Source organism: Nymphalis io, chromosome 3, assembly GCF_905147045.1.
Source record: "Nymphalis io chromosome 3, ilAglIoxx1.1, whole genome shotgun sequence".
Classification (NCBI taxonomy): domain Eukaryota; kingdom Metazoa; phylum Arthropoda; class Insecta; order Lepidoptera; family Nymphalidae; genus Nymphalis; species Nymphalis io.
Genome location: NC_065890.1, coordinates 9,289,390 through 9,316,663, shown reverse-complemented (window position 1 = coordinate 9,316,663; position 27,274 = coordinate 9,289,390). Strand labels below are relative to the sequence as shown.

Below are 27,274 nucleotides of genomic sequence, written 5' to 3'. Positions count from 1 at the left end.
AATATTTGGTTTAGATTATATCGGACTTCACACGAAGACGCTGTAGCCGTATATTAAACAATCAAAACTACGCAGACGCATTAGTGACTCTTACATCAGAAGTTGAAAAGCGGTTTATTTCATAAATGTCTATAGCGCTTCTATAAGTGCGTGGTTTACAAGCGAACAACGTAAAAGCTTTTATGGGCATGACTGTCATCAACTATCAGGACCATATGGTGCAATACAGTCGCGTAAAAAAGTCCTTTGCTTCTTTAGCCTTAGGAGCGCCATACTTAGCACATGATGTAGCAATAAAATATCTTAACCATAATAAGCTACTGTGTAACATTACCGTGTAAGCAAATTATGATAGAATGCCATGCTATTTAGATAACACTTATTTTTGTCATTTAAAGCAAATGGTATTTACGATTGGAAAATTAATATTACATTTTTAATTTAACATGAAAGACGTAAATCTTTAGGAAATAATTAAAGTTACGATGCTATTGGGCCTAGAAATCTGTGATAAAATAAATAATATATAAGAATATTATCAGCGCAAACATACCCTTTCAAAACATACTATTTAAAATAAAAGAGATCCTTAATGACCAAAAATAAAAAAGCTACCAAATACCAAAATAATTAAGTTTTTATTAAAACGTGTGCGTGACGCTACTGCGTTTAACCTTAGAGTATCCTTTCATATTAAGCTCGAGTACGGCCTCGTAGTAATTCAATATGACTGGGCGCCACCCTCGAAAGAACGATTACTCTCTTGTATCAGTCGTAATTACGCTGTTTAATTGCTTTTAAATTTATGACAAACGTCATCTTTCATTTCTAATTTTAAATTTCAAAAAAAAACTGTTCAAATTACACTCAAAAATTATCATCGAAAATTCGAATTAAAAAAAATCCTATTGCCATAATAAATATAATAAAATAGAATACTATTTTATTATTCATTACTGGTGGTAGGGCTTTGTGCAAGCTCGTCTGGGTAGGTACCACCCACTCATCAGATATTCTACCGCAAAACAGCAATACTTGATATTGTTGTGTTCCGGTTTGAAGGGTGAGTGAGCCAGTGTAATTACAGGCACAAGGGACATAAAATCTTAGTTCCCAAGGTTGGTGGCGCATTGGCTATAAGCGATGGTTGACATTTCTTACAATGCCAATGTCTAAGGGCGTTTGGTGACCACATACCATCAGGTGGCCCATATGCTCGTCCACCTTCCTATTCTATAAAAAAAAAAAAATAATATCCGTTATATATCGTTAATGTATTTGTATATCCTATTTTTTAAATGAATCTTGCTACGACCACACTTTCTGCTACATAATGTAAACGAGTTAAATTAATGTTATTAGATTACTGATATCCCGTGTTATTGTAGAGATACATAAAAATATAAAACATTACATTTAAAAAATTATATAAACCAGCTGCCAAGCAGTTATTTCGAAGGAGGTCATCACCCACATAATGTATAGCCTTTAAATACTACACCTGTGTACATAACTAAATGTACTGACAGCTTAAATACAAATGCACTAAGTATTAAGTATATTTAAAAGATTGAAAAGAAAGTTACTAAGGGCCTTTATATTTTTTTGACCGATTAAAATAACAAGGTCATTCGTGTTAAACATTTCCATAGCCTCGATAGTTTGTGTCGTAAGTATTACATATGATGAAATTATGTATTTTGATAAATATGCACAATATTAATTGACTATTTTTTCCAACAAATGAAAAACATATAAATAATTAATTTTAGCTCGAAAATAAAAAATAAAATGTAATGGAAGTTATTATTTTACATATTTATATAAATATTACTTATAAAACATACGTTTTAATTTCATTTCCTATACTCGTTATCTTAGGCGGATTGCGTCATTGTTTAAAATAATTTACACGGTTTTGTGGTCATTTATTTACCCCTTACGCTAAATAAAATTAGTGTAATCGACTTTTATAAGAGGCCATTAGTATGGTGAACCTAAGCGTGCGTTTTCCTGTTGTCTGGACAAGCGGTTATATCAACGCGTCCCAATATGTTTGTTAACGGATATTCAATTTTGAAACCATGATCACTTGATGATGTGTCAACGATATAAATAGCGGAAAAAACGTTGAACGATAAAGAGATATATCGCAACATCTGTTACATGTCCGCGTCAAGATATAGTAGGTTACTTTTAGTTCTTACATATAATGTTAGTTAGACCATGTGTTAGTATGGCGCGACGACGGTTGGTTGCGATTTGAGGCCGCATAAGTCAACGCCACTGCCAAGGTCAGATTGTCCGGCTCCGTCAAATATGAGAATTCAATGCAACGGACTTAACAACTGTAGTTCTTATCAATATTAAGATATGACATTAGGTCTTATCAATAGTACTTCAAGGAGTGGAGATTACTCTTGAATACATTCACATATGATATTGCGTAAATATTTCTTTAAATTGCAATTGGAATGCTATTTTTTAAGAACATATTTTTGGATTATATAGTATGTCTATAAATGATAGAGCCGCTCGATTCTTTAGATTCGATTGATACTCCGATAGGCACTCCCTGGAAATAACGGTTATTACACACTTCATGTCTCATGTGTTCTAATTATATTAACATTTTTTTGCCAAAAAAATTATACAATTTTATGAATGCTGTTATAATTACCCAGCAACGATATCAGTACTGTTTTCAAAGAAATACACATTGTCGGTGAAAGTCGATCTGTGTAAATTTGCGAGCTCGCTGGGTTGAACGATCGCTGGAACCGGTCAGACAGGCGGCCGCGGCATAAAGGATCCTACCGGGAATGTGCCTCCGTCGGGTGACTCCCTCCCTCCTCTATCTGTAGCCAGATATTTCCGCCTCGGATTGATATGCAACTAGTTTGAAATCGCTGCGTACAGGACAATATGGAATAAGTATGGACATGATAGAATGTCTTTCTAACCTTTTAGGTAGAAGGTAATCGATACCTTATATATAATTCTCGACTATACTCATGATTCAAACGTGAAAATAATCAATTATAGCAAGGTAAAAATATAAATTACATATGTACCTAAATGAATGCGAACTATGGTATATCGATTTCAATTAATCTTTCTTATCAAGTGATAGCAGTATTGTCAATTTTATGTTTGTCAGAAATTTTCAATGAAAAAAACCACGCCTTTATTAATAAAGACAATTTAGATAAAAAAAAAGTAAAGCTAAATTGCAAAACGAGATTTTTAATTTTTTGATATGCTTTAATAAAAAAACGTTTGTATTTATTTTTTATTTCTTGACTATGATGCACGAAACAAATTTATATTAATTTTCATGATCCAAAGTATAACAACTTTTAAAGTCTTAATCGATTTTTATCAAATTCCTGGAAGATCCTGTAGATGTAGACTAAAGTTGAATACAGAAGCTCTTATTGTATTTTTTTTTTAATTTTAATTGTTACTTTTAACTATAAATTCAGCCATCAATTTGATATATTTTTTTTTGAATATCAGTCTAACTACCAAATAGTTCGCTTAAATACAAAAAGAAGGTTAACAAGAAAAATGACGTCATATTACTTAAGAGATATCGCAATAAAAAAACTTCACTGAATAATTACCAATTTTAGTAAGTTATCTAAGGATGTCAAGTAATTATTTATTTACATTGAAATTTATTAAAATTGGTGCAATGAAACACGTTTTCATTACCATCATTTTGAAAAGTTATAACTAATAGTTATTTAATTTGAAAATGAATTATATTGAAGATGAGGTGTTATCAACGAAACGTGAGAATAAACACGTTCCGTAACAATAGTAATCAAGTATGTTGCAGCTGCTATATGATTCTCTTTATTCTTAGGAAACAATGGAAAGGAGAAGGAAAGTTCTCGAAGCAAGGAGGCAACGTCACCAGCGGCTCGATCAGCAAACGGTCAGTATTACATTATATCATAGAACTTATCAACCATCGTTACTATAGCAATAACAGACTAGCGGAGATGAATGAGCGGGTAATGATCGCGCTTTTCATTGGTAAAAGCGGGGGTTGTATGCGGGTGTACGAAGCGTGGGGTGCGACGTCGCGCACATGGTGTCCCGGGGGGCTGCGGCGGACAGCGCGCAGCCGCGATCGCCACCCTGCTGCCGTTACCCGGCTCCTTCCCCGGCACACGCCAACGGTCCCGCGCCCCTCGTCCCACCGACACCCCTCTCTGCAGGGGTAACGACTCTAGAGGACAACGCATTCTATTCGTATTTTTGCGAAAATTGGAAATCTCCCTCGATATAACTAGTCTTTACACAACATTGCCTGTCATTATCAGGATATATCGAAACGATGCCTGTCTATTAGCGCTTAATTGACTGTTATAAGTACCCAATGTTTGTTCTAACATTCATCATAACATTATCTAATAATAATAATTATTATACAAGGACCGAATGTTATAAAATACTTAACATTTGTTTAGTCTGCCAACCAATGTATGTACCTAAACCTATTTTGAAACGATGTCAGCTCTGAGACCATAAACAATTTATATTACGCTTAATATCAATTTTTTAATTAATTTTGTATCAACTTTTAAGTTGTATTTTTTATCTCTGTACTAAGAACGATGATTTACAAAAAAATATGGATACGTCGCATAGTTTTATTATAGGTGTAGCTTACCTAAATCTAACATCCCGTATTGAATCATTTTATTTATTATACATATATATTCCAAACGGGATGTAGACAAAGCATACTAACAACAGATGATATGATAATAAACTTTCAAACACAATGTCATCTAGTATTTAGACGTGACATTACAATGGGACAAACGTTTAGATAATGCATCCGCCTTTGAAAATTAGCGTCGTTTACAGAAGTTTCATTATATTTAATTATGTTATTTTTTTAGCTTACAGTTATGTAAAAAGTTGGAGTCTAAATATATGACATAAACACGACATATTTTAATGTATTGTATACCAATAATACTAACATGTTATCGTAATTACCTGATACGAGTACTTCCAAATGTAAATGTACTTATCGGAAATTATAAAATATTGTATCCATAAATAGTTTTGAATAACAGTTAAATAATTTCTAATCCGAAACTTACTTAGTTTACACTTATTTTTTATCCGAATTAAAACAAAAAATAGACTAAAATATGTAAAAGGAAGTTTAACCTTTTTATGAAATTCCGAAAAAGCCAGTCTTTTTTAATTTAAGGTATTGAATTAATGTTGGTTCGTTAGAATTATTTACTAGGACAAAAGTCCCGAAATTAAACCATAAACAAAAAAAAAGATGTTAATTTAGGTTCAACTATAAACTTTATTATTGTAAAATTTGTATTTTGTATGTAAAACTTTATTTAATTTGAATATTTAAACATTTCATTTGAATTACAAAGCGAGTTTTAATAAATTCGTGTCTGATGTCATAAGTTAAATAGGCCACTTTTACATTAAACGACACCACTCGTTAATTGGTAAGAGTCTTCCATTACGTCGCTGTATGAGACAGTAACGTGGTATTTGTTAATTGTTGTCCTGACTCCACTTCATTATCAGCTCGTCCGATAACATTGTTGCCGGCTTTCTATTTTTACTCTTAACGTTTATTATGTCTTTTACATAGTCATAAATATGTAATGAGAAATATATATACTGATAATGCGCCCGTTTATTTGGAAATAAGAAAAAAATATAAATAAGCTGGAATTAACATTCGTTGGTGAGACTAGATCTTGTTATACTCATTTCTTAATAGTAATTTAAAACAAAAGCTTAATATTAAATACACATAATTATACTAATAATGTCTATTTAACATTTCAAATGTTTTATTATCATATTTATATAGTTCACCGTTAATATATTTAAGTGCAATTAGAAAAAAATAACGAAAAAGTTTTAATTGAAAAATATTAATTATATCTGTTACAATACTTGTTGAAGCTTGGTGTTAACATATTCAATTTAATTAACACTAACACTAACCGGATTGAGGTCAATAGCCTAGTGCTTTCAATTCTCACATGAGAGACAGCTAAATCACGGAGCTATATCAAATAGAATACTTTTAATATTGCACCGCCTGACGTCGATTAATTTTAAAATTTTAAATGAATATCCTAAAAAAATATTGCATAACATTATTAAATGTAACAAAATACAGCTGTTTATTTGGCCCTATACCTGTCTAATTTTGCATATATTCTTGGCACACAGTCTAAAATTTTTAACTATTTGGCCGACTTCCAGTAAATATATCATGGAATACTTAGATAGTAAACATGTGGATATACAGTTGCTGCCGTTCTCATTCATTAGCACGTTTAGACTTTTAAAATGTGTTATAAGTAGATAAAGCATGGTGTTTTCTGCATTTATACATAAAATAAAAGAAAAAAAGCTTGTGAAATTATTTTGAACCACACAAACAATATGTGTTAACGATAAATGATGAATTTTCGTTACATTTGATATACATTACAATATTAGTTTCAAAACGTGGCTTCGCCGCGGGAAGGGTTTTTAAATAAAACTACTAAATGTTACTAACTGTAGATGCAAGAGGACTCATGCAAAAATTAAGTTCCAAAAAAATAAATTAAATGGTACTGCAATTATTATTAATATTTAAAAATATAATAATTATTATTATTCAAATCGATGCGTTTCAAGCAATAACAAAAATAATTACTATGAAGACAGTAAAAGAGAAGGAAGGAATTAACAATCAGGTCTTAAAAGTACATATTTTTTATATAAATTTTTGCTCTAACTGTAATATTTTTTTATCATAAATTGGACACGCTTGATAATTTATATCAAAACGTTAATAAATTATATATATTTTACCATTACCATATATATAAATCAATAAATATATACGTATAAATAAATATATTATTTTTATTTATAGTGGTTTTTTGAATGGACTTTAAAACAAAATGTAATCATAATTAAATACTTATAAATTATACATAAGCAAAATATTGGCAAGGCTAAATGACTGACCGCTAGTGGCGATACCAACTATATCTGCTTTATACGGAGTTCGTTGAACTGTACCGTTTGTCTACAATTAATAATTCATTTCGCAATAGCGAATGTTCCGGCGAATCTCGCAAACATTTGGCTTGATAATTTAATTTATTATTAATTATTTTTTTAAATGGATTTTTTGTTGAAATGTGCGCACATTTTAAGACGACCTCGGTGGGTGACTCATCACAACACATCACCATAAATATATGTTAGTACGTGCCTTTCGTGTCAAACGTTACTTGGAAGGTCCCTTAGTAGGAGAAGGTCAGTTCCGCTCCGTGTCCTCATTAGTAAACTAAAGTGAGTCACTGTTCTATCGTATAGATAACCTCTTTCTGCAATCCATCTAACGAACTTCGTTGCTTTCCTTGACGGGAAAGAGTACTTAAGGCGAAAAAAAAATTAGTACCTGGTCTTCAAACCAATAAATCACGTCTCATAGACAGGAACTGTTAAGTGTTAACATGATTAAGATTACATCCATAATTCAATCGTAATATTATTAAAACATACCACTTTTTTCGACTTTGTTTAGCTAGAGATTGAATATGGAATGGAAACAATAAACTTTCATTTAATAATAAGTATCCTTAAACGTACGTGCAAATAAAATACCCAAATATAAATTCTAATGGTTTTTTAAACATACACAGGTTTTTACAAATCGACTTTTACCTTTTTTTGTCGTTAATAATAAAGTTAAAAATCGTGGTAAATATCTTAAAAAATATTTTATTACTCAGAATACTATTCGATCATCGAGCAATAACCTTTTTGTTACAAATCACGATTATTTTTATAATATATTAAATTTCGTAGAAATCTTATCATAATTTTCCGGCTCGAAAAATCCGTTCTGAAATTAATTCAGCCTATGTTAACGAAATGATTAGTCTAATGTTAAAAGAATAATTGTACGAAAGCAGTAAATTTAGAGAGCGTAAAAAGTATGCTATTTTGACTCTGCTCAATTTTATCTCGATCTCATTTAGTGACGCAAAAGATTAGCTATATCCAACCGCTGTCGAACGAATTGACATTGACAAGGACAACTAACGTTCAATATTTTATTTAACACTTTTCCACTAAATTACACACAAACGCAACTCATTAACGGCCTTAATATTAAACGTTGTGTAGTAGATGAATAGTTACACACTGATTTGTCTCTTTTTATCATAAACAATTTGACATTCGAAAGAAGAAGAAAAAATAGTACGTTCGTCTATACAACCGATATATTATATCCTTTATTATGATAGGTAGACTACATATAGTTACATTTACAGTTAGCTTTAAGTAAATTGCTAAAATAATAAAATAGATTAGAAATTAAAATAAAAACAATTTTTACAATTTTAAAAGTAATTTTATATTTACACGTCTAATACTTCCAAATAACCTTATTCATTTTATCATTCTTATTAAAAATATCACCAGTGTTTTAATAAATATAAAAATAATAATAAAATTATGTATATTAAATCATTACGTAAGGATTCATTAGATAAAAGCCAAATTTGAATCATTTACGTATGGTTATTTACCTAATGTAATGCTGCATTATATTGGTACTAATTCATTTGGCATTTCACACTAAAACGACAGATTACATATATATATATATATATACAGGGTTACAGGGTAATATGTCACGATCCTTTTAAAGGGTTATAGTTCAGGACAATAGCTATCAAATGACCCCCAAAATGCTTATGCAAAAGTGTATCGTTTTCGAGTTATTAATTTTTTAATATTTTTTTTATTTAAAGGATGTTTAAGATTCTAAAATTCAATAAAAAAAAAATCAACGTATTTTCCCTATTTTTTTTTGTATTTCTTGCTAGGGTACATCCTAGTTAATAATAACCAGTTATAAAACAAAAACAATCTTCAAGCATTTTTAAATTACAGATCCAAAACTGTACAACTTTTCGATTTTTAATTTTGATTCTTTAAGTTACTCGCAATTTTTTTGTAAAAATCACTATGGCTCTTATCGTGCGGATCATTTTAAAAACATCTGCGTTTCCTTAGCTATCCATCGGTACATAAAAAGTACAGTAACAATCATAAACTCAGGAGAAAATTAGATAACAAAGAGACCAGATTCGAAAGTGTGCGGGGCAACCATCATGCTGGAATATCATTCTCTGCCTAAGTTTCAGCGAAACATTTTCGAGTAACTCATGCAGGATTTCTCTAAGCAAGCTTTCATAAAAAAATGACGGTAAATTCAAAAGAATTGATAATAGTATTCCACAAACAGCTCTGGTTTATCTCTCCTTTTTTACCTATTACCCCTATTAAAAATAATCTTTAACTACTTTGCATTGAGGTCCTTTTGTCTTTGATCCAGATTTAATTTCTTAACAATAGCATTTCTTAGAATTTCCTACCTGGTCTCTTTGTTATATATATATATATGTCATAACAATTTATAATAAATATCATAACAATTTATAAACCAATTTCAAAGTTATACAATTTTAGTTAATAAAATCATATCAAATAACTCATTACATTATAATAATTATTGATCAACTTTTTACTTTCGACTCGCCTTATTTAATTCAAAATAACGCGAAATAGTAATTCAAGTTAGTTTTTATGTTTCCCTTACTAAAAACAAAATTTGCCATAAATAAACTGTTTATAAATTATGATATATTTCATCTCTGAAGATTCGTAGCTGTCATTGATTTTAGTATTTCTCTTATTTGTTTCTTGTTTTTTTTTTTAATAAGGTTCAATGTTTGTTAATAAATAAGCTTATGGAGTCAAAGACTACTATGGTTGTAACTGCAACTTTGTATATATATGCGATAGAAACTAATCTCTTTCCAAAGTTATCAAAAATATGGCATGCACAAAACAATAATAATAAATAAACATTCTACAAGAGAAAATATGATAACTTCTTAACTCATTACCAATACACATGACGATAATGACCTATTATCTTCTTAAGTATATATGTATACTTATGTATGCAAGATAAAAATATAACAGTACATTTTAACGACATAAACACGAATCGGTCGATAAGAGGTCACGCATGCATTGACCGTGTCAGGCGCCTTGTTATTTATTATTTATAAAAGGAAAATATGACATGACTCAATATTAAACAAACGTATATTCACATGTTGCTATTATTAAATATATTAATAATTGAACTACTTATAAAATAATACAAAAAAAGGTTATGCTACTAGTAGAAGATACCTACATTAACATTTTTTTATAGGGAATTCATAAACTTGTAATCGAAATTTTCGATGTTAATCATAAAATTTTTAAAATAAAACATATTGCCAAAATCCTGCTTATCTTAACGCGTGCACGCAAGTCATGTTCTTTGTACTTGTAATTCAGCTGGCTCATTTACACCTTTTATCATATTATTATTTAGCTGACGAATTTTCATGTAACTCAGATATACTGGCATAAACAGGGTGCGGCCACCTGATAATTACAAGTATTATTAAAACTTTACATTTAAAAAAAATGTTACTTTAAAAAATAATGTGTACGCGACTCAATTCATTTAAATGAAGGAATGTTAATCAAAAGAGAATGTAAGAACAAGAGAAACTTATTTTTATTTATTTATTAATCCTTTATTGCACACACTTTACAAACATTTAGTAACATATAAAGCTAGTAGAACATATAGTATGCAAACTTAATTTTAATATTATTTAAATATAACAAATTATTCTCTTAATTAGAAAATGCTGAATTTTATCGTGTTTCTTTGCGCTTATATTCTTTGTTTCAAACAAATTTTCTACGTCTGGCTACAGGTTTACTTATAAGTTATTCAGACAGGCCTAGTTATACTGAAAGTGGTCTCATTTCTCGAGTGACTCGCACGACACAGTATGAGTTCGCATATTGTGATAAAGCTTTGTATTGTATAAACGTTCATAATGAACGCCTCCCTTTCAATCGTTTCCTTTACCCCCACAGTACGTTTCAAAAATATAGAATTGTTAATTTGCATTATTTTAAACATTTTGCAAACGAAGGATGATTTTTGTGTTAAACGATCCAGATGAAAAAATTTCTAATTCGCTCTGAAAATTTAATAATTAGTTATATTTTAAAATATATTAAAATTTTGTTTTTATATGTTACTCTTCTAGGTAAGTGTAATTAACACTAAATTACAACTAACACTAATTAAACACACTAACATAATACACTGAGCCGTTATAGACAAACATTTATAATTCGCTATTTACCTAAGTAGCTTGGACTGAAAAATATTTTGTGGTATAAATTGCAGCCTAAAGCCTAATACTGATATAACTACGTTAAATTTAGATTATTTATAATTTCAAACTTGCCTGAAATAGGCACCCACCCTGTACGAATTTTTTGGGCGTTGAGAATTTTGTAGTGAAATATTTTTAGTATATACAAACACTTTCAGTAGACACAAAATAACACATGATTAATTATTTTTTAATTACTAAAATTTTTTGGTTGCCTGGAACATATTGCTCTTTTAGTGATAAGCCGTCTTAAGAACATATTTTTAACCAATTTAATTTTTCTATGTTATAAATCGTACTTGTATTGTATTGTAAAATAATAGGATTCTAACGAAATAGCAGTGCAGTCAGTGGGCAGTCTGGTAACTTATATTACATAAAGTTTATCTAGACCAGACCTTGTGGTTGTCCGGCCTAGGTGGTTTACTTAATAACAAGTTATAACATACTTAGAGTAGTATGTTAAAGATATAATGGAAATTGCCTTTTGTTACATTGTTTTAAGTAGATTTTATCGAAAATTTGTTTTAAGTTGATAAACATTTAGTAAGATAAAATTAAAGATACACGAGTTAATTTAATTCTTTATTACTTTTTTTAACACAAGTATTCCGAATAATTTACTGTACTGTGTGCCGAGGGTGATAAATCAAAAATGTGTTATAATGGAAAATGATTAGAATTATTAGAAAAATAAATTATGGTTAATATGGTCAGACTGAACCAATTATATAGTTATGTATTATGTATTTTTATCGTATAATGTTGCAAGGTACACTCAGTTATAAAGCGTTTTAAAAATAATCAAAGATAAAACCAATTGTTGAAGAATTGACTTTAAAGCATACAGTAAAGAGGACAACGCCCTGGTTACGCTAAAACGAATTGTCACACAGCGAAATATTTTATGAGATAAAGAACACACTGGGCCGCGTAGTAAAGCGGACAGACAGTGCGGGAGAGCGGAGGCTGTGCGACCGATCAATAATACGTCGAGCACGGCGCGCCGCTACCGCGCGCCGACGAAAGCGAACGCACCGACCTCGCTGCCCTTCACCGGAGAGTCGACGAACCCTGTACACCCCGTACACCTCCCTCCCTCCAACCAAAACTCCGACCCTCGAACGAACCCTACGTGTTACCCTCAAAGCGATCTTCCTGACCCGATTAAATATTCTAAATGAATATGAGTCTCATTGTGGCCTAAGTCGACTTCCCGCTTCGTCGAAGCGTTAGTCATCAGTAGGTAACCGTGATTCATTTTAAAGAATCTACAAGATTCTGAGTCACGTAGTAACGAAATTAAAAAAAAAATTTTAACTATAAGCTTTTTCACATACGTACTAATATAATAAATATAAAGTGTCGATCTTTCGCGCACATAAAAAATATTGTGGTACAAAGTTTGTTCGATAGTTCTCATTATTATTCCAGAAGCGAAGTTGCTACGCCCATAGCTCGTAGATCCGGTTACTCTACGTTTATTCCCTCGAAATATATTACGATACATTATATTAAGTTTTTTCCGCAGGTGATTAAAGAAAGATAAAACTGTTATAAATAAAGCTAAATCTGTGTATCATGTAATTGACCAGTACGGTAACTAATATGGTCATATTAGTAATCCAATACAATGTTAATATTTTAATATAACAAGTATTAAGTGGTAAATTGCAACGAATGTGAAAACATGAAGTATCGACAGTCGACACAATCTTTGCGGGGAGTCTAGCCAATGAACTTGAATCAGACGGGCCTCCACTGCGCATGCTATTAATAAACCTACGGCTCTCTGCGATCTGTGGAATATGGAGATCATTTTCTGATGATAAAATAATATAAACTATTTATTGCAAATTACGCTACTTACTATTTATTATATACTGTCGTCTTTAATTCCAATTTTATTCTTGTTAAATAATCTGGTTTTGAAATATTATAACAAGTACGTAAACACTTAAACTTTACTTATTGAAAAGTTTTTAAAAGCAGTTCGAGTAGGGACAATCTTATTCAAATTTAACGGAGTCAGATGTCGGGGACGGCTTCATGAGGGCTATTTTTGGCCACAGTCGAGGCATTTGGGACGTGCGCTGGAAAATATCTACTAACCGGTCTATTCTCGGACGCCCTACTAACGGTGTGCCTCTTACTTCATCGATGAAATATCACGAATAGTTGTTTTTTTAATTTATGTATGTCAAATATCATTCTTATCACTTTTTTGGATATCAAAAATCTTAATAATTGACAAACATTCTAAAACAATTATAGATTTGTATTAAGTCGATACGTGTTTATTAAAATATAAAAATATCAACAGTGACCCATTATCGATAACTTCGAAATCGTTTAGTCTGTCGCCTCATTATTTATATTGTCTGGAGATATCTCGGAACGGCTATAAAACAAACGCGACCTAAGATATCAATGACCGACCGTCATCTCTTTAATGATTGATCACATCATTTATGTCACAGCCCGGGTTAAACGGTAAACTTTCACGTGATTTTTATTGTTTATTCTCCAGCATTATCAAAAACAACGTTAGTATTAATCACGGTTCCAAAAAATTATATGAAGATATCAAATCATTGTAAATTACACCGTTTTATTCGTCAATAAATTTCTATTATACATAGTTAATCTTATATACGAATCGTATTTATCAAATAGCTTGTTTAAAAATATATAATTTGTTTATACCAATTTATTTAAATAAGTTTAACAAAAACTTTTTACGAATATTATTTTAGCGAATCAGAATAAGCTATTTTGTAAGCCTGCGCTTTTCGATTCTAATAAGTCGCTGTAGCGTGGCCGCAGTATCGACCCGGCGGCGGCGACTAGCGCGCTCGTACACTTGACATTCGCACTCCCTCGCCCTCAAATAGGGGTTCACGACCCTAACACTGCAGCCTTACAAATATTTATTCCTTTTAAGAATTAAAATAAAATACAATTAATCGTTAATAGTTTAGTATCAAATCAATTATCGGTATTCGGAATTCGGTTTGACTTGCTTATATTTCATATCGATAATGATGAAAGTTGATTGATCCACATTACGAATCAATTTAGTCCAGTTCATTAAGGTCCGTCCGATTTTTGACAGACATGAGCAAATAATACATTTTTTATAAATTTCTAGGCGCTGTCAAGTAACAATATTTCTTATGACATCATCACTATTGATAAGGTCTGCCTCATGAGCAAATCATATGTAAATTTTACTCCCCAATTCCCTAGATATTAAATATAAATTAAAATATATTTATGTAAGTTAATCAAAATCACTGATTTTTACTTATGCCTCATATATTTGATTAAAATAATAGAAAAACATTTAACTGCAAAATTTTAAAAAATCCTAAATTTTAACACCCTATGTATTTACTAAATTCGTATTATATCAAATATGTTATGCTTTATAAGGGTGGTTGCATCTATTTTAATGACAGTGATATGAGGTGAGGCAAAACTGTATGTGTATGTAATTACGGTATCGTATTAATTAGCATTAAATGTACATTATTTTATTGTTAATAAACAGGAAAATAATATCGATTGTTAAATGAAGGACTTTTAATAACGGTAATAATCGTAATTATATTTGTTAACAGGCGAGGAGAATCCAGGCCAGAAACAAAGAAAGGGTTTCTTTAGAAGTCTTTGGAAGAAATCTCGTCATTATTCGTTGGAGCATCCGTGACCACAAGATAGATTATACGATTTGACTTTGAAGTCTCTCCCGTGAAACAAGTTGCAGTATTTGTAACATTTAAACTACAATATTATATTCGAAGTCATTCGATCTGAAAAGTTTACAAATAAGATTGATGACTCAAACTTGCTATGAAAATTGCGAACGTTAGAGTAAATCGTTGTATTAACATGTGCGTGAATGTGGCTTTGAAATTTAAAAACCGTATCTTAGTTTGCTGGCTTAATCAAGTGACACGTTTTATGTTAATTGAATTGTACGTATAGGTATATTTATAACCGGTGGTTATTACAACGCATAATTTGTTTAAGGAATATCTATTTAAGGAATTTACGACTAATTTTCTTTCTTATTCATAAAATAGGTTTGTAGAAATGTAGATAACCACGTAGTATGTTATGTACATCTGAGTTTTATTGTTTTAAATTATTGTTAACCGTTTTAGTAAGGAATAAGAATTATTTCTCCGAGTCTATATTATTAAAGTTAACACTAGATACGCAAAAATATGTAACTTAATTACGATTTTCTTTTTAGAGATAGATGTGTAAAATGATCTTGTGTGGTATATTAAAGAACCAAATTCACTTATAGACTACCACTTTTAACATTTTATACCAACCCTTGTATTCGAGTGTACTTAATTCTTATTATTGTAGATTTTGTCAAAAGGAAAATAAATTATGTTAATTAGCTATGATTTCTTTTATTTATGACTACATAGTTATAAGTTTCAGCCAACTGAAAAAAAGAGATTTTTTGTGTACTCTTTTATATTCGACATTATCGTCAAAGAATCGACTTAAATAATTGAAATAAAACGATACCTAAGAGTAAGTTTATTCTAGCAAACAATTATTTTCTTCAATTTCAATCCAGATTCGTACTGAATTTTTGGTTTAAATTGAAATTAAAAGTGGAAACTCAGGGGAATCATCACTTTTGAATACATATATTGCTCTATATTTCCGAATTGTAGATTCTTTTTTGTTCAAAAGAGAAGAAAGAAAAGAAAGACCTGAGGGTGGCCCCAATTAATTTAACCAATATATGTTTAACCTTTTTTTGCATTGCTTTTAATATGTTGTTTATTAAGGATCTAAAACTGTCTGTAATAGCGATTTGTAGTTTCCAGTTCTAGAACGTTTTTACAGGGGCGAAAAACGACCCCTTTGACAAGCAAGAGTAAAATTAAAATAAATGCTATCCCTACCGGTGGAATCCTTAAGGGATTAATCACCAGTTTCGCTAAAGGGCGATGTTTCATTTAAGCATTTAAAGTGCCCAGCCATTCATTATTAATGTAAAAAATGTAACAATGTACAAAAATATTTTTGCTATATTTCATTTTTACCATTTACACCGATTGGGATAAGCCGCGCCCAACGTCATATAGCTGTGTTCAATGGAAACCCCCTCTAATATATTACCCACTTTGTTGAATAGCTAATTTCGTGATACTATACTGCTTATGCGCAATATTTTTTGTTTTAATATATATGGTATATTATTATATTGATTTTTATACTCGGTTTACAATAGTATAATAACTTATAACATCAATTTATGACAGTTCAAATAGTAGAACTCAATAAGTCATTAATGAAATGGATATTAGGTGAAAAAAGAAAACCAATTAAATATAATACAAATCATTTTATTATTAGATAGACACAGTTCCCATCGCTTATCAGAAACAATGTACAAAGCTATAGTAGTAATATCAAATATAAACAATATGCACCCTTCGATTACTGCAAGCCTTGTTTGAGGATACAGGATTATAATTGAGCGCTTCTAGATTCTGCAGCTAAGAGATAGAATAGAATAAAACAGAATGCAAAATGTTTATTATTCACTACACAATATTATAAACGCAGCGTAATAAAAAGGGAAGCATAGCGAAGTAATGGCGTACGCGAAGGGCCTAAGGGAGCGCGTCCCTTCCCCCCACTCGCCTCACTGTCGTATTAGTTCTCACACGATGGTTCCAGTGGGACTAGAGATTTTTCAATTAAAATCGTTACATGTATTCTTGGGTTACAGTGTCTTTCATTTTGTAACAAGCCCTTACACAAATGCTTATTTGTAATTACATATATAATAATGTTGTATATTGTTACAGTAATTTCATTACGTGGTTATTATAATTTCTTGTCAAGCGTCTGGTTGCAATGCCGATTCGAATTTCATAATTTTATATAAATAAGGTTGACAGTGAGTTATTCATAACCACAGTTACAAGTAATAACTCATTTTAGATGTAAAAAATATGAAGTGTCAGACAACTTGAAAAGAAATTTTTAAAAAAATCTCTATACATCATGCCTCGAGACCTTATTGCAAAGCCACTTATTTAGCTTTACTGTATAGGTCGATAAAAGCATTTTTTTTAAATACATAAAATCATTATACAGAAACAATTACTCTGTGAAAACGGTGAGCGTATAAAAAAAAAAGAGTCCAAAATTCACAAAGTAATTACATCTGCACATGGATACTAAACGCATCAGACACTGATGGCGCCATAATTTATCAAATATCAAAACAAATGACGGTCCTTATCACTTTTATAGAATATACAAAATGCAGTTACTTATTTCCCTGTGGAAAAATATTATCTTATTCTTAGATCACGCGCGCTTCGATCTGTAAAAAAAAATAAAATTCTATTTCTTATGCATCTATTTCAAGAAAATCTAGTAGGTACTTAAAAAACTTCTAAACTCACCTCTAATAACCACAGGTAATTAAATATTCTCCTAACTTCTCCACTACAGATGCGGCTTGCTGGGGTTGGATCGGTTCTTCATAGAGAGAAATTACAACAGCTGTAAATAAATATATTATTGTAAAAATTCTGTCAAATTTAAATAAATTCATTTATTTGTAATCTTTATAACTATATAAAATGTTTTTAATTAAATTAGTTACTTTCGGAAACTAGAAATAATTGCGTGTTTGAGTCATATGTAGGTCAATTAATAAACTAAGAGAGTCTGTCTTAACGGTCTATGCGCGCTCTTACGATTTCTCAGTGTAAACAGAACATTAAAATAAAAATTTTGAGAAAAATTTAAATTAAGACAGCTATTCGTCACGCTATTAATAAATCAATGTTAAGAAAATATGAATTGTTGCTACTTTTAGATGGCATAATTAGACGTAGTTCTAGGCCAGTTTCTTTGGCAAAGGTGCAAGAAAAGAATTTTCTTACTACTAGGACTTGATTTATGTTCGTGTTGCTTATCACAAATTGTTAAACATATTATGTTTATTAAAAAATGTATGTATATATATATATATATATGTATCTTATTACGTATTAATAATTAGTGAACAATCACTTATCGACCTTACTTATACATTGAAAAAATAAGAATAATAATATTGAAATAAGAAATGTTGCATGTCTACACAAAACAGTACAATATGTAATTTTAACCGCGCAAATGCTGCATAAGTAAAATAAATAATACATGACATACGACACGACACTATTATATTAACTTGCATCGCAATTCACTATCAAAGGACTGCCATGAACATAGTTGTCTTACCTTGCTGTGTCTTCATGCAGTGCACGCCGACCTTGCCAAGTTTTGCGCGTATTATGCGGTCTGTTCCACTGAGGTAGATGTACCGCGTGCCCGCTATCGTCACGCCGCCGCTTGTAAGGAGTGATTCATTTTCGAAACCGGCCACTATCTTTCCGACTTCGTCTTTTGATATCTGTTAACAATAATTAATTTATAATAGAAAACCTTTATATACATTTGAAGTACAATATCGAATTAGTGTTTATACATATTCAATATTATATTTACGATTGACTTAATAAATTTAAGTTCTAATGAACATTAAGGGCCTCCAGAGCGATTTCGGCCACGGCGGCTAATCTCAAGAGAAATTAGCTAACTGCGCAGGTTATATTATAGTGAACAAGTGTGTGCGCAAACACAGGTGCACTCTCTATTCCCTAACTCTCATAATCCGATGGGACGGCAATCCGACACGACCGGAAAGAGTTCAGGCGCAGGACCAACGACTTTACGTGCTTTCCCGAGGCACGGGAATGTTCACACTACCAACTTCCGGACTCCGGGCTGCTATTGAGAATTATTGACAGAAAAACCCAATAACTTTTTATTGGCCCGACCTGGGATTTGAACCCAGGACCTCCGAGTACGGCCTTACATCTAGCCATAAGGTCAACGAGGCAGTCAAACTAACATTAGACATTTTGCACATATTCAAATAATTAATAAAATAGTATCCTAAAAAAAGAGAAAATAACAATAATTTATCATCATATCTTAACTAGTCTTTAAGCATAACGACAGCATGTAAAAATATTTCCGAAGCAATAAAACAATGTAAGACTGATCCAGCCTTAGAACTTGCTTTTAACTGATTAAAATAAAAGGTTGTGTTCATTGGTTATTATTAAATTGTTAAGAGTTTGTTATCCGCCTTTGCGATAGACAAACTGAATATTAATATTGGACATGTGAATACAATCAATCCAAGCCATAGAATAATTATAATATGGTTAAATATTGTATTATATGACTAAATTGTTGTACTTTGCCATTGTTAGCATGTCATATGATGCAAAGATATCTAAGTGCATCTTATAATCTAAACAGCAGTATATTTAACCAGATTAGTTTAGATCTACTGCTCCTCCACCAATCTAGCATTGTAGCATAAAGTTTTATAACCTATAACCTGTTTTAATAATCAGGCTGCTTAAGACAAAACATATAACCTAAAAAAGAAATTAAATTAACAATAATATTAATTTAATTATTTAAAAAAAAAAACCTGTGCTGATATTATAAAAATGCAGGAGTTTTTATGTTTGTTCAATTTAACTTGTTTGTGTCAACTCCTCCACTTTTATAATATCAGCACTGGTTTGTTTGAAAATAATGAAATTAATATTTTTGTAATTGATAAATGTAAATAGATATGTTTTGATCATATCAAGGTATATATGTTACTATCAATAAATATACTCTATAAAAATATTAATTTATGAAATTGAGCATTGAATTATTCAAGTCCTTATTGAGTTAATCTATCTATATGCATATACATGCTTTAGATTTAAGAACTGTTTGTTGAATGTGAATCTTATTTTAAAAACCCTATTTTTTATTATTATTCCGTTGAAAATGAAAAGAATGGGTTCTTAACTAAAGCTAAATAAAAAAGATGCAAATAATATTGTGTCCCAGTATATTCATTACCAATAAATAAAAATAGGAAATTCTAGTAGATTACATTGTAGTAAAAATAAATATTTTCTTTTAAAGTTTAACTTAAAGATGTTATAAAAATGGCCTAAATCCCACAACTTAGTAGTCAAATATGTAACCACAATTCTCTTACAAAATACTTTAAAAACACATTTTCATTATTACATTTTCTACTATTTATAACAAAATTTGGCAAAAGATTAAATTCTCAGCATAAACAAAGAAAAACTGATGACTACAACTATTGGAAACTGTTGTTTTAGAAGACAAAATACTTTAACAAATTGTATGTTCTGGGATAAATTGTTTTAATAATACATAAAAGTATCATATGAATCATAGAGAAAAGTTTATTAAATTTATTTTGATTTTTATTTTCAATAGAATAAAATTCTGCATAAGGGGTAATTTTCCATCTAAATATTAAAAACCTAAAAGAAAAGAATATGACAAAGAAACTTAAAAGAAATAAGACTTGTACAGAAATTGACTATTTTTAAAATAAATTGTCATCCAATTATATTGAGTATTTATTATTTATTTGCTGTAATCTCCTCTGCACTGATTAACATCCTTCATGGCTTCTCCATCCTATGACATTGGCGAAATTATATGTGCTCAGTAAGCACAAATAAAAGTTATTAAGCTAAGTTAGTTAATTGAGTTCTTATTTATATTAGTTAATAATAAATCTATAAAAACAATTGTGGTATGTTTAAAACTATTTTTGATAATTTACTATGAATATGAATTACATTGTAATGAAATTCAATATTTTTAGTTACATAATTTTACCACATATTCATAAAATTACATTGAAATAATTTGGCAATTACATCATTTTTAGAATAATTTCTTCATTTTTTTAATATTGGAATGCAGTTTTGAATTGTGTTATGTAAATTATTATCAGAACAAAAATTGAAATGAAATAGTAAGTTAAAACTAACTACACAATTTGTTCTAAAATAATGATTGCAAAATAGTTTATTCATTGAAATATACTACTATTATTATTTTTGTAAATTTTTTGATCAAATTTTGAGAATAAAATTTTTCTCTTAAGCTGTAAAGCAATAAAAGATCATTTTTGTCACAAATTTCGGATAAAAATCCATATCACATTATGTATTTTGTTTTTACCTACGTAATTTGCTGTCATGACTCATAACATTATCGCAGATTAGTATATGTGCAAGTTTCAAAAATGGTTAAATATATTAAAGAGATAAGAAATGATATAGATATTACAATGGGGCGACTTATAAGCAATATTATATTATAGAAAATATTTGGCGTCGTCGACGTGTGGCTAGTCCAAGAGAAGAAGTACCGGCCGGCAACATTTTTTTCAGTCAATAGGGCATGTAACGAGTATTACCCCTTAACTGATAATTCCCAAATCAATATAGTTTTATTTCAACTAAAAATATCTATTCAATATAAAGTATAGAGTAAAAAAAGTCCAATTCTAATTTGAATTGGCTACCACATGTCGCCATCTTGTCAACTAGCCGGATTCGTCATCCATTCATAATTTACGAATCAAAAGTTTGACCACATAAAGGCACAATACAATCGCACATCAAATCACCTTTACACAAAAGATAATTTGTACAATTTCACTAAGCACTTAATACATATCAAGAAACTTACATCGAAGCCTTCCGATTTAGCCCAGACATTTCCATCGTGACCGGCAATCGCAGCCTTTGTAACACATCTTGATGCAATTAACTGTTTATCGACATAATCTTGCCAGCTCATATTGATAGAGTTCTTTGTAAAATAAAACTAAACTTTCCTAAACCACAATCTAAACTCTGCAACGAGCAGACGCTCCACACGAACAAAAAGCACTGCCGTTTCAAAATGGCAGCGTACTCAAAGACACGACAGGAAGTTTGTTCCTACCAACATTAGAATAATTAATATGCGTTCATGAAAAAGAATATTTATTAGGATGTTAACAAAATAACATTATAATTCAATAAATCTATAATAATAAGCTGAATATGTGTTAAGAAACATTTTTTTAATAATACTTTCAATTGAATATTGTAATTATTATGCTGATTAAATTTATTTATTGTAAGTAATATACTCTTCTAACAGTATATTAATATATTTTACTACATAATTTACCAAATCTTTAACTAAAACATATTAATTACAAAATTATTCGTATAACTTATATGCTTTTAGCGCTTTTTACTAGAAACATAAACAAAACAAAACAATAACCATAAATCGTTACATTCTATAATCAATATTACATCATCTGTGTTATCTGTAGCACAAATCATACTCTACTTAGTCACCTACTTCCGTCGTTTAATTTCCTATTACTTTAGTATTACTAATCTTCGTAAGAGAAGCAGTTTTTACAAATTTCAAGCGTCTAAATATTCATATTAAAATATTTTGAAATTATTAGTGAAAAGATATCGCGAATATAGTATAATTTATTATATTACCATAAAAAAGCTTTTGCTAAACTTATCTTGACCTTGCTAGTTCTTTTCCGTTCAGCTACCGCGATTGGAACATGTCGTATTCACCTGAAAGAAGGTAAGTGATTTTTTTTGCTTTATTTTCTAGTTTATTCAATTAAAGTGAATGAAGAAAACAACCATAAATTGATTAAGTAATGTACTGAGTAAATTATATAGGATCTTTAGTCTGTATTCTCAAACATAAATTCTGCACGGTCTCTCATTGCCAACATGGCGCTGGCATCAGAACATTATTCTTGCTTTGCCTTCGTGCACGTGTTTTGCCTTTACTAGTCAGGCGTATTACCCAATGAGGTTAAAATATAGATTTAATTATCATGAAATATACTTTCCTAGAAAATGGGCGGAATGCGCATCTAAACGAAATGACATCTGACAGTTTAATTTAATGATTTTTGCTTATTCATTACTTCATTTATTATTTCTTCTATTATTCATTATATATAATTGTATTAGATTTAAGAAATAACGTTTTAAATATTTACAGATCAGAGGATTGGCCGGAGGATCCTAAAAATGGGCCATCAAAAGATCAAGGCAACTACGATGGACCTTCGGGTATGGAACCCGGCGGTAATCTCGATACGAATTGGCATGAAGTCGTGGAAAGCTTTGATGACATGAAATTGAAAGAAGAATTACTGAGAGGAATCTATGCCTACGGGTTTGAAAAGCCTTCGGCCATTCAGCAACGCGCGATTATGCCTTGCATCCAAGGTCGTGACGTTATAGCTCAAGCCCAGTCTGGAACTGGGAAAACTGCTACTTTCTCAATTTCAATTCTACAACAGATCGATACCAGCATTCGTGAATGTCAAGCTCTAATTTTGGCCCCAACTAGAGAGTTGGCGCAACAGATTCAAAAGGTATGTGTGAACAATGAGTGAATTAGTATTTTGTTATAAATTCAAGATCCAGTGCTAACAAGCTTACATATTTTAGGTAGTGATAGCTCTTGGTGATCACTTGAATGCTAAATGCCACGCCTGTATTGGTGGTACAAATGTTCGTGAAGACATTCGTCAGTTGGAGAGTGGAGTGCATGTAGTAGTAGGCACCCCTGGTCGTGTATATGACATGATCACGCGTCGTGCCCTGCGTGCAAACACAATCAAGTTGTTCGTACTCGATGAAGCTGATGAAATGTTATCGAGAGGGTAAGTTTTAGTTATTTCTTTCTATATTAATAGTCTGAAAATATTTTAATGATTGTTACTTTATATTGTTTAATGGATAATATCTTGTGACAAGTGGTTGTGTAATTTTCAAATTTATAAGAACAGTTATGAGATGCTGATTTGTTAAAAGATGTTCTTTATGAATCTTTCAGATTTAAAGATCAAATTCACGATGTCTTTAAAATGCTGTCTTCTGATGTTCAAGTTATTTTGCTATCTGCTACAATGCCAGATGATGTACTAGAAGTTTCTCGATGCTTCATGAGGGAACCTGTGCGTATACTTGTTCAGAAGGAAGAGGTAAGATTAATAAAATTACTAAGGATTTTCTATTAAAATTATATATTGGATAAATTGTTATGGGGTTTATTTTTATGGCAAATTTAAGTGTCAGTTTATCTTTATAACAATGCTTAAGTACTTAGGGATGTAATTAAAGATAAAAAAAAAGAAATAACTTGCTAAATCATATGCTTCTAGATATATTTATTAATTAATTAATATAACTATATTTTTAATACTGAATTAAGACTAAAATATCTTAATTTATTAAGATTTATTAAGCTCAACATGCTTATTTGTTAATTGCTATTTATGAGCTTAAAATTATAGTACATAGTACTTATAAATATTGCTTCTATAGAAACAAAGATCTTCATAGAAATTAAGCAGTCATATTTATATAATAAATAAATTCTTTTAATATATTTTTCTTTAATATGTTTATTGCCTCATTGAATTTATGTTATAACTTGAAAAGCTATGTTACCTGACTATGTAGTTAGTAGGTTTCTAATTTCATGCAAAATTGAAAAATAACTGCAGTGGCATGCTTTGTTATTTTATGTCGTGCAATATGTTTTTATGATATATATTACTTTTTTTTTACCTTTCTAGAACAATATTTTATTTTTTATATGATTAAATATTAAATTCTTTCAATTACTCAATATTTCAATATATATTCTTGTTATAGCTAACACTGGAAGGTATCAAGCAATTCTTCATCTCTATCGAGCTGGAAGACTGGAAACTAGATACTCTCTGTGACTTGTATGACACCCTCTCCATCGCTCAGGCTGTCATCTTCTGCAATACACGTCGCAAGGTTAGATTTAAGATATAATAGTTTGTATTTGTGAATCCTATCAAATACCTAAAGAATGGTATAAAGCATTTAATGCAATACATAGTTTAATTACCAAATGCAGTTATAAACTCACTGTTTGTTATTATAATATAATTGGGCAAAAAATATTTGCACATATCAAACGTAAATTAAAAAACTTCTCATGGATTGACAATTGCATTTTTTTATTATGTCTACATCAAATTTTTTTGTTATTTATATAAAACATAAGCCTTAAATTTTAAAACAGCATTGTCTTGGTAGGTGAAGTAATTGGATTCAATTATTGCAACTTAAATATAACAAAGTCAATGTTAATCTTACAGTGAATCATATTTCAAGGTTATGTATATGTATAGTCAGCGTGTTTACATAAGATCACAAGATGTGACCACAAACATATTGTACTTATTTTAAATTTAATATATGTATATCTTTAATAATTGATATGGTTACTTTATAAAGGACAAGATATATTATTTAATGAATTATATATCTTGATTTTTTAAAATAAGCTTATTGTTTTCCTCAGGTGGACTGGCTCACTGAATCCATGCACGACCGTGACTTCACCGTTTCTCACATGCATGGTGATATGGACCAACGCGAGCGCGAGATCATCATGAGGCAGTTCCGCACAGGATCCTCTCGTGTTCTCATCACCACTGATCTGCTAGCTCGTGGTATTGATGTTCAACAAGTTTCGTGCGTAATCAACTACGATCTACCCACCAATCGCGAAAACTACATTCATCGGTAAGTATTCATTAAAAAAAATAGTTTATTAAATGATCTAAAGTGCATTCTCTTAATTTAAACTTGTAATTTTTCAGTATCGGAAGAGGAGGTCGTTTCGGCCGTAAAGGAATCGCTATCAACTTTGTGACTGAAGCTGACAAGAGAGCATTAAAAGATATTGAGGAATTCTATCATACAACTATTACGGAAATGCCCAATGATGTGGCTAACCTCATCTGAGGCGCCATCGCATTCCAGTTTATACTTTGTGTCCTGCATTCTATTGCGATATTTAAACGGTGTGAGTATTAGGTGGGCAGCCTCCTAAGTACCGCTGTGCTGATTTTTTTATTGGAACTCATTTTATTTCGACCGATATATTGGTTTTAGTTTAATTGATGAATACATTATTACTATTATAAACGTATCTATATAAGTCTAATATACATAGTTGTAAGACCGGCCCGGCCGGATGGCCCCCGTTCCGCGTAGACCTCCCTGCTACTTGCAGAGGGGTCTCATCGGGTACTGGAGAGGCTATTTCAATCACAAAAGTACTAGAAGAAAATAATGTATTGTAGCTTTTTCCAGTTGTACATAATATGGTAAACTGTTTTTGTAATATGGTAAATAAATATGATTTAATATCTTCTTTGTATTGTTATTGATGTGAAATTGTAGCGCTCCAATCCCGATCGGAACCTTAATTGTCTGTAGCTGTATACTCAATTGTATAAATTTTGTTTACAGAAAATCTACCAACTGAGCTGTTGAAACGCACTTTGGACACAACTATGTGGAAATAATAAATCAAAATTTCCTCTAAGTCATTACTTTCTTTTGACAGGTCCTTTTTTTGATCCTGTGTTCCCTTATACTAATTTTCTACATGGTTTTATGTTCATTTAGAATTATTTATATTTTTGGAATAAATTTTCTTCGAAATATACGAAGTTGGTAATTAAGGTTCCTTATGAATAGTGCGAAAGCTTTTGAAATATTACACTTAACACTTCGCAGTAGAAATGCATTAATTTTTTACCTTATTAATGCCAAAAACTCATAATATTGACATTAAATGTATGCTTATTGCCTATAATTATATTTTCACTTGCCAACCTGAATCCTTATTACGATTGCTTAGTTCTGTTTATTGAAAATAGAACAACCAAATAATCTATTCAAATCAATCAACAAAATTTCTAAACTTCACATAAATAGATAAGTAAAAGGTGATAGATAAAATCATTGCTTTGAAATTCAACATTAAGTAGCAGGTAACCCAACAACTCCCCGACCTTAAAATTTTTTCCAGATTTAAATTTCCCTTGCGACAGATTCTCACTTAGCGAAAAAACAAACAACGTAACGACTTAT

The 27,274-nt window shown here is 30.5% G+C and overlaps 3 protein-coding genes across 6 annotated transcripts in view; 2 read left to right on the top strand and 1 right to left on the bottom strand.

Moving 5' to 3' along the window:
* LOC126780554 (uncharacterized) overlaps positions 1–15,769 on the top strand; it is a 135,060-nt gene extending 119,291 nt beyond the window's left edge. For all 3 annotated transcript variants that reach the window (XM_050505144.1, XM_050505135.1, XM_050505152.1), the window contains 2 exons: positions 3,872–3,943; positions 14,972–15,769. In XM_050505144.1, the coding sequence (XP_050361101.1) occupies positions 3,872–3,943; positions 14,972–15,060 (161 nt within the window). In that variant the 3' untranslated portion in view covers positions 15,061–15,769. The remainder of the gene's footprint in view (positions 1–3,871; positions 3,944–14,971) is intronic.
* A 944-nt stretch (positions 15,770–16,713) lies between these two features.
* LOC126781269 (profilin) lies at positions 16,714–22,243 on the bottom strand. The gene is made up of 4 exons (XM_050506160.1): positions 21,993–22,243; positions 18,633–18,804; positions 17,804–17,903; positions 16,714–17,721 (listed from the first exon to the last, which is right to left on the bottom strand). The coding sequence occupies exons 1-3, from the start codon at positions 22,101–22,103 to the stop codon at positions 17,806–17,808; spliced, it is 381 nt and encodes a 126-aa protein (XP_050362117.1). The 5' UTR covers positions 22,104–22,243; the 3' UTR covers positions 16,714–17,721; positions 17,804–17,805.
* Positions 22,244–22,640: 397 nt separating this feature from the next.
* Positions 22,641–26,723, top strand: LOC126780914 (eukaryotic initiation factor 4A). 2 transcript variants are annotated; one of them, XR_007670582.1, is made up of 8 exons: positions 22,641–22,907; positions 23,340–23,718; positions 23,795–24,009; positions 24,183–24,330; positions 25,007–25,138; positions 25,692–25,915; positions 25,993–26,196; positions 26,648–26,723. XR_007670582.1 is itself a non-coding variant. In XM_050505607.1 (7 exons), the coding sequence occupies exons 1-7, from the start codon at positions 22,885–22,887 to the stop codon at positions 26,135–26,137; spliced, it is 1,266 nt and encodes a 421-aa protein (XP_050361564.1). In that variant the 5' UTR covers positions 22,641–22,884; the 3' UTR covers positions 26,138–26,723. The 2 variants fall into 2 exon arrangements, 1 of the variants encoding a protein (XP_050361564.1); XM_050505607.1 differs by having other exon boundaries at positions 25,993–26,723.
* Positions 26,724–27,274: the final 551 nt, after the last annotated feature.